Source organism: Panthera pardus, unplaced genomic scaffold (assembly GCF_024362965.1).
Source record: "Panthera pardus isolate Hobbes unplaced genomic scaffold, ASM2436296v1 HiC_scaffold_1, whole genome shotgun sequence".
Classification (NCBI taxonomy): Eukaryota; Metazoa; Chordata; class Mammalia; order Carnivora; family Felidae; genus Panthera; species Panthera pardus.
This window is the reverse complement of record NW_026526654.1, coordinates 72215303-72228369: the sequence shown is the minus strand read 5'-3', so window position 1 is coordinate 72228369 and position 13067 is coordinate 72215303. Positions and strand designations below refer to the sequence as shown.

Genomic DNA, 13067 nt, shown 5'->3' with positions numbered 1-13067 from the left:
GACCAGAGTCGGGGCTCTGGACCGTGGGTAGGGGTCAGGTCTAGAGAAAAGATAAATCAGCAGAAGCAGTGAAAGGAAAGCACTGCTTGGAAGAAACTACTGTGAATTTCAGCAAATTCGTAAATATTTGTCCGTCCATGGTTTAAATTCCACCCTGAGTCATGTTCTCCTTTGACCTTTGGCTGCATGGGGTGTAAACACAGCAGGCGTGTCCAGGTACTTGTTTGTTGAAGGGGTGACAAACAGCGGATTCTTACAAAACCCCATCCTAGGCCTACTGAAGCTTCAGTTCCAGTTCTGAACGCCTTTACGGCAGGTGCAGCCTTGGGCCGGCCTACCTTATTTAGTGCCCTGGAAGATGAGAGTATTTATCGGAGAGCCAAAGTCTACTGCACACCTGATCTGCCTTGTTGTTGGGATGGGACAGCATGCTCGGTATTCCTTCAGGTGGCTGAGCCATTATTGTGTCTTAGGTTGATAGATGTCCCCATTTATCGATGCCGCCTCTGTTCCGGCAAACTTGGCAACTCTGGTTAATGACCCTAATTGACTGTCGCCTGTCGCAAGTTGACAGAGAGTCCCTGAGGGAGACCAGGTATGGATCCGCAGACTGGCTGAAAGACCACAGAAACCCCCTGAAGCTTTGGCGTTGACAACCAGCTAAGCAGGAGTAAAAGGCAGGGAAGGAACAGTGTGAGTGGTGTTGGGCACTTTCCACACACTAGAAGCTGAGAGCAAGGATAGTCGTGTGTCTGGCTCTCACCAGGTGATGGGCCGATATTTAATTCTCTGAAATGAAAAGCAAGTCTCTACTCAAAGCAGCGTCTTGCTCCTGGAAGAAGCCTCCCTTCAGGCCAGCTATTCTGAGACCTGGGTGTGCAGCCGACCGGCTGGACCCGGGGCACCCTCCTCCTGTCTGCCCGCAGCACCGAGGCCAGGTCACCTGGGGATAGGAGAGGGGGCTGAGATTGGAGGAAGCCCTTGATTTTATACTAATGTCTGACGTCAGTTTATGTAACTGTTTGTTAGGTCTTTTAGGCTCTTGCTCATGGTTTGGAGGAAAATTGTTGGGATCTCTACCCAGGGCAGTCAGCTGGGGGGCTTACCCCCCGGGGGGGGGTGTCATCCCAGTTGTCCAGTGACAGTGGTATGCTGGCATTTAACGGGGGAGTGTCAGGGAGCCCACTGTCCTGCTGTAAGCCTCTTGCTGCTTCCTTGCCCAACCCCATGGGCCAGCTGAGCTCCTGTGGCAGAACACTGCCCGGGTTGGAAAGGGTCTTATTTTCTGCCCCCATGAACACTCACAGAATAATTCCTGATGACGGATTTCTCAGGCTTCTCCCCATATTTTTGGACTCATCGGACCTCAATTTCACAGCCCTGCTGGTGACTGTGGCCAGTGGTACCAAACCCTTTTGAGGTGAGGTGAATACTTCTGGTTTCTGCGCGTTCCTCCTTTTAGATTTCCGACTTAGCCTTTTTGCCTCCAACTGTCGAGCTTGCTGACTGGCACTGGCTTCACCCCCTCCTTCAGTACTATTGTAGCCTCCTGGTGCCCTCTGTTGCTGAGGTCAGGAGGTCAGCGGAACTGGGAAGACACTTTGCGATGAGCAGCTTTATGGTTAAAAATTCATCCTGGGCTTCCATCTGGGCAGTTACATTACATATCTGGTTGCTCCAGGTTGGATTTTTGGCATGTGGGGATAGCCTTGGAACCTAGTTTTATAAAGCTTAGTGGCAGATACTCTGAAGTATTAATAACGGGTGCCTTTGGGGTGGTGGTGGGAGTATGGGTGATTTTTTTCCTCTCTCCTCCCCCCGCCTTCCTCCCCTTTTGATTTTGTTTTATATGGCATTGTGTCTTACTTCTGGATGCTGTAACAAAGTACCATCAACTGGGTGGTTTATTTTTTTTATACATATATATAATTTATCGTCAAATTGGTTTCCATACAACACCCAGTGCTCATCCCAATAGGTGCCCTCCTCAATGCCCATCATCCACTTTTCCCTCTCCCTACCCCCCATCAACCCTCAGTTTGTTCTCAGTATTTAAGAGTCTCTTATGGTTTGCCTCCTTCCCTCTCTGTAACTTTCCCCACCCCCCCATATCCTCCCCCCTGGTCTTCTGTTAAGTTTCTCAGGATCCACATATGAGTGAAAACATGGTTATCTTTTTCTGCCTGACTTATTTCACTTAGCATTACACTCTCCAGTTCCATCCATGTTGCTGCAAATGGCCAGATTTCATTCTTTCTCGTTGTCAAGTAGTATTCCATTATGTATATAAACCACATCTTCTTTATCCCTTCATCAGTTGATGGACATTTAGGCTCTTTCCATAATTTAGCTGTTGTTGAAAGTGCTGCTATAAACATCGGGGTACAAGTGCCCCTGTGCGTCAGCACTCCTGTATCCCTTCTGTAAATTCCTAGCAGTGCTATTGCTGGGTCATAGGGTAGATCTAATTTTAATTTTTTGAGGAACCTCCACACTGTTTTCCAGAGTGGCTGCAAACTGGGTGGTTTAAACAAACCTTTGTTTCTCACAGTTCTGGAGACTGGAAAGCCCAAGGTCATAGTGCTGGTTGATTTGGTGTCTGGTAAGGGTCCACTTCCTGGTTTGTAGAGGGACACCTTCTTGCTGTGTCCTCAGTGGGTGGAGAGAGAGCTAGGTGGTCTCTTATAAGGACACTAATTCCATCCTGGGGGTTCTACCCTTGCGATTTCCTCTCCATCTAATTACCTCCCAAAGTCCCTCCGGAAATACCAGCATATTTGGGATTAAGGCTTCAGCATAGAAATTTGGGAGTGCGGGATACATTCGGTGCATAGCACTATGACTGATGAAAGGAGCATGGGTTTTGTAGTCAGGCAGACCTGCGTTTGAATCCTAGTATTGCTACTTGGTAGTAGCGTGTGTTCTACGTATTCTGTGTGTTGTGTTGCCACATGACAGTTGGGGTGTTGCTGTCAGCCTCCCAGGGTTGTGAGACCCTTAGATGAAACACCGCGTGCAGGTTCCCAAATGTTCCTCTCTTTGATGGTGGCTGTCCCTCACTGCCCGAGTGCTCTGCATGGTGAATGCTGAATGAATGAATAACTGCTTGTCTCCTTCCAGTGATCTGCAGAACGCGGCCGCTGGTTCCTTCGCCTCTGCCTTTGCTGCTCTTGTGCTTTGCCCCACTGAACTCGTGAAGTGCCGACTACAGACCATGCATGAAATGGAGTCGTCAGGAAAGATAGCCAGAAGCCATAAGTAAGCACTGCTTGGGCACAAGTGTTGGGTCTCTGTTGCCTTGCTGCAGTATTTGTATATTTTATATTGTACTCAAACTGAGAGAAATGGATTTATCCACTCCAAAATACTGTTTTCAGAACTCTTTCCCCTGCCAGAGGATCACTTTCTGGACGGACTGCCTGTGATGGCTGCACCCACCCCCGCCCCCACATCAGAGCATTGTAGGCAGATATTTAATAGCTGGGAAGTAAGCCAGGAGCTAATACTGCTCTTGGCGTGTTGAGTGCGTGAGGCATGATCCCCAGCTGTGTAGGAGGCACATAGCAGACAGCTTTGGAACGTGTCTGAGAGCTGAGCCTTCATAAGTATCAGTTTGGGCTCTGAGATGAATATTTGATGCCCATTCCCTGGTCTCACATGGGTGATCACCCCACATGCTGGGGTAACTTCCTTACTTCCCTCCCTGATCCTTCACATGTACCCACAGAGGGCCCATGTTCTAAAAAGAAAAACTCCTCAGAGCCCTTGTGAGCTACTCTGTGACCATCAACCCACTCTCCTCCTCAGCCTTTTTTTTTTTTTTTTTTAATAAATATTACCTCATTTATTCATGAGAGAGAGAGAGAGAGAGAGAGAGAGAGAATCCCAAGCAGGATCCACACTCAGCACTGAGCCCGACATGGGGCTCAGTCCCATGACCTGAGCCAAAATCAAGAGTCTGACACTCAACCAACTGAGCTACCCAGGTGCCCTTCCCCCTCAGTCTTTTAATGAGACCATATATTCATTTATTGAACATAGTATTCTATACATCTATTAGGCCACATTAGTTAATCATGTTTAAATCTTCTTTCTTTTTTCTATAAGCAAATTCTTCTAAAAATTTTTAAAATTTAAATTTTAGTTAACATACAGTACAGTATTTGTTTCAGGAGTGGAATTAGGTGATTTATCACTGACCTATGATGCCCAGTGCTCATCCCAAGTGCCCTCCTTAATGCCCATCACCCATTTAGCCCATCCCCCCACCCATCTCCCTCTGTCAACCCGTAGGTTGTTCTCTGTCATTGTCTCGTTTCCCTCCCTTCTCTTCCCCTGCCCTTCCCACATGCTCATCTGTGTTGTTTCTTAAATTCCACATATGAGTGAAATAATATAGTATTTGTCTTTCTCTGGCTTATTTTGCTTAGCATAATACCTTCTAGCTCCATCCACATCATTGCAAATGGCAATGTGTATATATTTACACACACACTACATCTTTATCCATCAGTCAGTGGACACTTGGGCTCTCTCCATAGTTTGGCTATTGTTCATTATGCTGTTATAAACATTGGGGTACATGTACCCTTTGAATCTTTTTATCCTTTTCCCCTTCAGTCTTTAAAATAGATTCTAGTTACCTCATGAGAGTGTGTCATATACAGTATGATTTGTCTTTGTTAATCTCAACACTTGTTTATTTATCTTAACATCTGGCTGACCAAAGTTCTCGTCAGTGTGGTTTACTCAAAGTCTGTAAATCTGCTGGGAAAAAACAGATAAATTGGCCACTTACAGAGTTAGTCTCCTCCTAGTGAGGATGGTGTTTGTATAACAGAGCTCTATATCCTGTACCCTTGAGATTCATTACAGCCAGTTTGAATCTAGTCCTAGCTTAGGGGTCCAAAAATGTAAGTCTTTAAAACTTTTTATTGAACTATAATACATATGCAGAAATCATAAGTGTGGGGTTCTATAGTCCTAAAACAAACATAGTTGAAGCCAGGGCCCAGATCAAGAGGTAGAACATTAACAACACCCAGAAAGTTGCTCTCATGCCCCTTAGTAGTTTAAAGTACTTTTAAGAAAGTAAATTTTGGGGCCAAAGACTTAGGAAAATGGATACCTTGCACAAAAGTAAATATTGGTTGACTGTATTTTAGGTGTGGCAGTGCCCACGCAGGGGTATAGTAGCTTAGGGTTAAAACTTGGATCAGAAGACACTGAGTTGAATTACTCTGTTATATTCCCATTGTAGAATGGGAGCTGAGTTGCAGGAAGGACCTGGCCAATAGGTGATGCCTGAGGAAGCCTTCTGAAGGGCCTTTTATTACCTTCGGTTTGATCCTCCACTGGTCCAAGCCAGGGTCACCTGCTGAGCTAAGTGAGAAGTGAGGGGTTCTCTACACTGCACTGAGCAGGTGTTTCTGGTACTGTTTTTCTGATGGGTAAAGCCTGCCATGGTGCCCACCGTCAGGAAGAGGGGTCTAGCAGAAAGTGTCCTGCATCCCGGCTGCTACAAGGCTCTGAGCAGCTTGAAATAAAAATTATTACATACCTACTTCTTGAAAAACTAAATTCCTGGTGCTTCTTGCCCTACAGGAATTTTTTTGAGAGAGAGGGCACAAGCAGGGAGGGGCAGAAGGAGGAGACAGAGGATCCAAAGCGGGCTGATGACAGCAGAGAGCTTGATGTGGGGCTCAAACTCACCAACCGTGAGATCTTGACCTGAGGCAAAGTCAGACTGAGCCACCCAGGTGCCCCAGCCTCCAGGAATTTCTAAGAACTTCCTTTGTCTTGCCTTCAAGTAACATTTACTCCGTTGTTCATTTCCCTGTACTAGCACAGAGGAAAACAAACCTGAAGGACCTGAACCAAGTGCTTCAGTACACATCAGTTCAAAACAAAGGTTGGGGAGGGTAGGACTGGTGGGAGGTAGGGACCTGGGCAAACATAACACCATTTTATTTTTGCTGAGTTTGAACAGCTCCTTATTGTAATTTCACTCATTTGCTGTTGGAAAAAGATGGGTATTGGCTCTCTTACATCTTTGATAACGACCTCTAGAATGTATGAATGCACTTTTTATTTTCAAATGAGGAACTAAGGAATTTGTTTATTGAGGGCCAGAGGATGCAAGCCATATAAAAAAAAAAAAAAAAGAGCTTATCTGCTTTCACAAACCTCTCTTTCTCTGCTTGCCAAACGGGGTTGGATTTTATTTGCACATCTTCGGAGGGTCCTTTACATGGGGCGGGGGTGGGGGGAGCTGTGGGGCAGATTCCTGAAGAGCCCCTCCAGAGAGGGGTCCTTGGGTGGGAGGTGTGAGAGTGATGCCCGGTGCTGTCTGCGTCTTTCCCTTCTGCTTCGTGTGTGCTACGAAAGTCATTGCATGTGACGTGAGCCCAGCAGTTAGCCAAAAGGAGCTCTGGGAGCTCCCTTTGCCATGTCCCTTCTGGTCCGGGTCCGTCGCTTGTTTTGTCCACGGCCAGAGGCCCTGATTTTCCAAAACTCCAGGGAACTCCTTTTCCATGAGTACTCTCAGGCCCTCCTTTGCTGAGGAGGCTCGATCCCCAGCCCACTTGGGATGTGTGAACACCATGCTTCCGTGTGAGACGGGGTTCTGGTGCGGTCTGTTGAAATCTTGGCGGGGGGTGTGGCGGGCACACCCAGCTTTGTACAAATGCACTTTAATGAAATGTCTTTTGTCATCGGATAGTTTATGAGAACGCTGGTCCTAAAATAACTGCGCTTCTCTGAGATTTCCTCTCAGTAGAAGCCTTCTGTTCTCAGAATCCGGGTCCCTTGGTTTCTAGAATCAGCCGCTGCCTGCCCTAAGTGCGGCTCACTGTCTCCTCACAGCACAGTCTGGTCCGTGGTGAAGAGCGTCCTCAGGAAGGATGGCCCCTTGGGCTTCTACCACGGCCTCTCCAGCACTTTACTCCGAGAGGTGCCAGGCTATTTCTTCTTCTTCGGCGGCTACGAACTGAGCAGGTCGTTTTTTGCATCAGGAAGATCGAAGGATGAACTAGGTAGGTGTGCCCACGTTGACCCCGTCGGCTGGGATGGGCTGCACCCCAGAGTGGCGTGGTGGCCAGGTGTGCTGTGGGAGTCTGGCATTTCTGGAGGCCGGCAGGGAACTTGGCACCTTCCTGTCGGTGTGGTAATGTCCCCGGGACGGGGATGAAGCCGTGCATCCCAAACTTCTTTACTGGAATAACATGTGTTAGGGGAGAATATCAAAATTACCTTCCCTGTGGGAAATCTCCAATAAATGGGTGAATGGACCATAAAGGATTTTGCAGTAAGCTTAAAACTTGGTAATAAATCTCAAGAGTGTTTCCAGAGTGCTGGAAAGTGTAGTTCTTTCTAGATAATCCTACTGAGCTGCTTGACTCATGTCATGACTCATGACAAACCATGGCCAAGTTTGGCTCCTTTTTTTTTCCTCAAACACCTTCCTTCAGTGTTTTGGACTTCACTCTGGGGTCCGGCAGGCTCCCAGGCTTAACCGTTGTGCTTAATAAGACAATTTGGGTTTTCATGGTAAAGGAAGAATCAGGGCCATGAGGCATTAAAATATTGAAACACTTGAGAGTGAGAGAGTTGAAGAGATCGTGGCCTGTGTCTCAGTGGCCACCGTTCTCATTCCTCCCGGTGGGGCGTGCTGCTTCTGTGTGGGCCGGCCCCCTGGAAGACAGGCCACAGTGATCAGCACGGACCTGGCACGATGAGGGGCCGACCCCGAGTGCCACAAAGGACCTTGTGCCCGCAGAGCTTTGGCCGCTCCTTCTGAGGACTGTGCTCTGCGCATTAGCAATTTTATTTGCTGCAGCCGCTGCTACCGTGACCTCTGGAAATGCTGTTCTTGAGGCAAAACGCTGTTTGCCGATTTCCTCGCCTAGGCCCTGTCCCTTTGATGTTAAGCGGTGGAGTTGGTGGAATCTGCCTCTGGCTGGCTGTGTACCCAGTGGATTGCGTCAAATCCAGAATTCAAGTCCTTTCCATGTCTGGAAAACAGGCAGGATTTGTCGGAACCTTGATAAGCATCGTGAAAAATGAAGGTGAGTCTGCTCATTGCAGAAACAGAGTAGGTGTGTCCAGTGTGGTCATTTCTCCGCCAACCTTCCCGAGGTCGATCAGGGAGTGTGGTTGCGCTCTCCCCCCGCCGCCTCTCTCCAGCCCTGGTGCTGTTTTCACACCCTTTCTTGAGACTCCTTTCATTCTCAGCCATGTTCGAAGTTGTTATTCTTCACTTCTGGGCCAGGAGTCTTTGTTCTAAGTCACCTGGAGGGAATTTTTAAAATACGGTCTGTGTCCAAGGGGATGAATGTTTTGAAGCCGCACCATTTGTTTTACGTAATACAGATGCTATCAGAAACGACCTCTAACAGAGATGCTGAGGGATTTAAAGGAACGCGCAACAAATTCTTAATGCTAAGTCCTCCTGAAGGCAATTTGCTATTAATTTTGAGAGTTATACAAGAATATAAAGACTCTCCAGGTGATGTTTGTATAAAGCCAGTTTCATGCCACTAGTGAGTCAAGACCTGTTCTTCTGGCATCCACTGTACAACTTGGGATGTGAACTTCTCTGTCTTGGTTAAAAAAAAAATTTTTTTTTAATGTTTGTTTATTTTTGACAGACAGAGCACATGCAGGGGAGGGGCAGAGAGAGTGGGAGACACAGAATCTGAAGCGGGCTCCAGGCTGTCAGCACAGAGCCCGATGTGGGGCTCGAACTCACGAACCATGAGGTCATGACCCGAGCTGAAGTCAGACGATGAACAGACTGAGCCACCCAGGCGGCCCTTGATTTTTTTTTTTTTTTAATGTTTATTTTTGGGGGTGGGGGGGCAGGGGAGGAGGGAGAGAGAGAGAATGAGAACATGAGTCGGGGAGGGGCAGAGAGAGAGAATCCCAAGCAGGCCCTAAACTGTCAGCTCAGAGCCAGACGCAGGGCTCAGTTCCACAAATGATGGGATCATGACCTCAGCCAAAACTGAGTTGGACGCTTAACCGACTGAGCCACCCAGGTGCCCTTCTGTCTTGATTTTGAGCGAGAGCACAGTTATTGTGTGTGGAACAGTTTGGTTCATGTCCCAAAGCTGCAGAACACTTGATAGTTTCACAGAGTCCTCCCACCTCCCTTACCCACCTGGATCTGCATAGCCACCTTGGGCAGTGCCAGCAGTCGACACGGGACGCGGACTTAAGCGCCCGTGCTCTTCGCCCGATGCCTTATGGTCCTCGCCCTCCCAGGGGACGCTGCAAAGCCGCTGCCCCCCCGGGGGCCCTGGGCTGCCAGGTGAGGCCTCTGCTCTGCCTGATCCATTTCCTGGGGATGAACCAGGCATGAGATTAGTGTGTGTTACCTGAGCATCCGCCAGTTTTGCTGGGAGGCCTGACGCTTGTCCTTGTTTCCATTAGTCCGCTTCGTTCCTGTTAGTCCAGGGAAACCTGGAGGGAAGTTCTTCCATCACCTACTGGTTTGTAGTGCGTTGTCTGGGTCTGTAGGTACACAGCCCTGTGCTCTGCAGTTTCACGTGATGTCTCAGACTTGGGTCACTTTCTGTCTTCTAGGAATAACGGCCTTATATTCTGGACTGAAACCTACTATGATTCGAGCATTCCCTGCCAATGGGGCGCTATTTTTGGCCTACGAGTACAGCAGGAAGTTGATGATGAGCCAGTTTGAAGCATACTGAAGTGTCCTGGTGAACCTAGATCCAAGTATCGGCGTTTGAGGACGACAGTTCATCTCAGGGTTTCGTGGAATACAAGACCAATGTAGAATTACTTTGGTTTCATAAGAATTTTATTTTTTGGTCTTCCCTTATCCTACCCTAAATCTTACACTTTATGGAAGAGCCTCTATTTTATATCCTATAATTTTTGCCTGTAATTGAATAGAAAAGTTGCTGCTCTTGTCCTCGGTGGGGCATTTAGGGTGAGCCGCTGGCCCCTATGCCCAATCTGAAAGGCTAAATATAGTTCTGTCAGGGCTTTTGCGTAAACCCGTGTGTGTCCATGCAGTTTGGATGGTTGCATGTTGTTAGAAAAGCAAGGCTGGTTCCATGTTTAGTCTCAGATCTCACCAGAAAAACCCAGAGGTAACCATGTTCATGAAATGGCTATAAACGCATACCTGACTCATTGTAGATGTAGGGTCTCTTTTAAAATCTGCTTAGCACATGCACTACACTAAGCGGCTAAGATTTTAAAAAGTTTTCCTGTGGTGCTTGAAAACTAAAATATCAGTCTAGAACTGGTAGAGGAGAGCACACTTGCATACTGGAGTGGCTTCCGTGTTACTGATACAAATTTAGAGTAAGCATCTTGGAATTTCCCAAGATGTCCTGTTAAAATAGTGCCATTCATTTTCTAGATGGGGCCACATTCTAGGTGGGATCTAGGCCTAGAGCGGCGTAGCCTTACCTGTGCCGACTTCCCTTCTCCCCTCCCAAAGAACTTCCCCTCTGCTGGGCTTTAGGTTGAGGAAGGGGCTGAGGGGAGGGGACTGTGCTGCTTTGCTTTGTGAAGACCAATGACTGACAGCAGCCCTTAGCTTCTGTCTCTGGGTCCTGGCCTGGGTAGGATTCCAGAGTATTCCTTTGGACCACCTATGGGCTGTTGATCCACTTTTGAACACTCACTCATTGCCTCCACCGATCAGAAACCCTTCCAGGGAGCAGAGTGCCAAAGCCAAGAGAAGCCCTTTTCCCTGGCTGGTGACTGAGTGATGGTGCTCGTGGGCAAAGTCCTCTCTCCGATGGAACTGGACACAACATAGTGCGTGTCCTCCACAGTGAGTGATGTCGGGGCTGGCCCTTTCTGAAGTTTATCTTGGGATCCGTAACTGCTTGCCATGTTTCTTACGGAGTTGGAGCCTTTTACATTTGGAACCAGCGGTCAGTGGATCCTCATGATGATTATATATAGGGGGTGACTTTATAAAGCAAGGAAACAAGCCGAGTAATTAAGTTCTGCCATATGTATGCACTAACAACAACCACAGAAGCTCAGGTCACCTGGTCTAAGAGGATCCCTCTTGTCACCACTTAGGCAAGCCCCATCATTCCGTGCTGCTCCAAGACCAGCAAGGACTCTCTCGGTAACAAGTGTTTTTAAGCAGGCTGACCTGTGTCTGTCCCGTGTGCTTCTGTCATTGTTGGCACAATGAAAGCCTTGCGTGAAACCTCCGGTTTCCTTAAGCTTTGTGTTCTGCAAAGCTTCTGATATGCCCAAAGCAGGAGGGTCAGGGAAGTGACATGTTGACCCGGGGGGGCTGCTGTGGACATTTGGGGAGGGGTACTCAGTGTTGTGCCTGATGGACTCTGGAGCAATGGCTGGTCAGCCACCTGTGTTTTCTTTGAAAGAAAATCATTTTTCTACCTTTCTCTCCATACCTTAAGTGGTCAGTAGCTACTGAGTGGTGCTTCATCTGAACAGGCCTGGACCGAAGCAAAATAGAAAATGGGGCTGGCTTCCAGCAGGAAGTGAGCTACTTGAGAATCTGTGAGCCCATCTGAGTTAGGCCTGTTGGCAGGGGACCTTCTCATATGTTGTCCTTTTAAGATTCAATTAAACATCTGCAATAGTAGCAGTCTGAGGCAAGGAAAAGAGTAGGGAATGAAACCTAAATCAGGGGAATTTTTTTTTCCCATTCTATTTGCTTAATTCATGGTTCAGTATTTGAATACAATTTGTACCATTTAAGATCTGTACTCCAAAAATAGTAAGTTGAAGTTGTGTGTTTAAAGCAATTCTGGTGTTCTATCATTAAATTATTTACCTAAAATTTGAGTACATGAGTTGTTTTGAGTATTTTACATGCTAAGAACCAACTGTCAGGACTGCTTAAGAGTATAGTAAGGTTTCAAGGTGGTGGCTTCATTGCAATGAGCATTTTTTTTTTTTTTTTTTTTTTTTGGTCAGCATCATTCCTGATGTAAAATAATTTCACTGTAAGTAAATTGACAAAAATGTGTTCTTTATTACACTGCAGTTGTGAAACTTGGCCCGCTAGCATTAATCTCCCTCTGCCAGGTGGTACCTGTGATGTTTCTGATGGGGCAGGATGCTGTTCTATTTCTAAAAAATAGTGAAACTTGCTATTCAGTTTTGGATAATTCTATTCTGGGTAGTAAATTCTATTTAAGAAAACTGGTATCGTTCTGATGTATTATGATGTAAGTTTTTCGAGTTGTTCGAAGGAAGTATTTACATTGGGCTCTAAGGTGGAAACCTCCCATAAAATCTCTTTATAGGAGCAAAAGCACGATAGTGTGGCACCTCATAAGGGCCAGGAATCTTGATGCACCTTAGAGGGTTAGAGAAGAGAAACCCCGGCTATGATATTTCAAAAAACAAGAGACTTAATGGGGGTTTCCTTCCTTCCTTCTTGCCAGTATTGAGAAGGGCTAGACCTTACTGCTCCTCACTGAGCCAGCTCGGTATTTTCCCACTGACCTAAGCCTGCCACCTGATCTGCCCGCTGTAGCTCACTGCTGCATGGGTTTTAAAGGATACAGTACAGGGGCATCTGAGTGGCTCAGCTGGTTAAGCATCTGACTTCAGCTCAGGTCATAACCTGGCCATTTGTGAGTTTGAGCCCTGTGCTGACATCTCAGAGCCTGGAGCCTGCTTCAGATTCTGTGTCTCCTTTCTCTGCCCCTCCCCCCTTGCACTGTCTCTCTCTCTCTCAAAATTAAACATTAAAAAAATTTAAAGGAAACAGTACCAGCTGTTCTGCTGCAACACATTCCTATCACAAATTACAGGAAGTAATCTAGTCCCAACACGTTCAGAACTTGAAAGACTTTTCCTCCAAAAGGAGCCTTCAGGTAGGTTGCTGCACTGGCAGCTGGGACCCCTTGTGGGCTGACTGGAGGGAAAAAGTGAACCTTTCATGCCATGTTCATAAATAAGGACAGTCAAGGTACAATGACGGGGAAGGTACTTGGAATAAAATAGTAAGAGAAAACGATTCCCTGGGGACACAGGACTACCCGATATTTACAATGCAAAGATGACCTTCCTTCAGAGTTCCCTAAACTTAAGTG

At 47.1% G+C, this 13067-nt stretch overlaps 1 protein-coding gene across 4 annotated transcripts in view; it reads left to right on the top strand.

Annotated features, from left to right (window-relative positions):
• The window catches only part of SLC25A15 (solute carrier family 25 member 15), a 62220-nt gene extending 50412 nt beyond the window's left edge, over window positions 1–11808 (top strand). For all 4 annotated transcript variants that reach the window (XM_053900005.1, XM_019447672.2, XM_019447671.2 and 1 more), the window contains 4 exons: window positions 3121–3258; window positions 6865–7034; window positions 7908–8066; window positions 9586–11808. In XM_053900005.1, the coding sequence (XP_053755980.1) occupies window positions 3121–3258; window positions 6865–7034; window positions 7908–8066; window positions 9586–9710 (592 nt within the window). In that variant the 3' untranslated portion in view covers window positions 9711–11808. The remainder of the gene's footprint in view (window positions 1–3120; window positions 3259–6864; window positions 7035–7907; window positions 8067–9585) is intronic.
• The last annotated feature ends 1259 nt before the right edge of the window (window positions 11809–13067 follow it).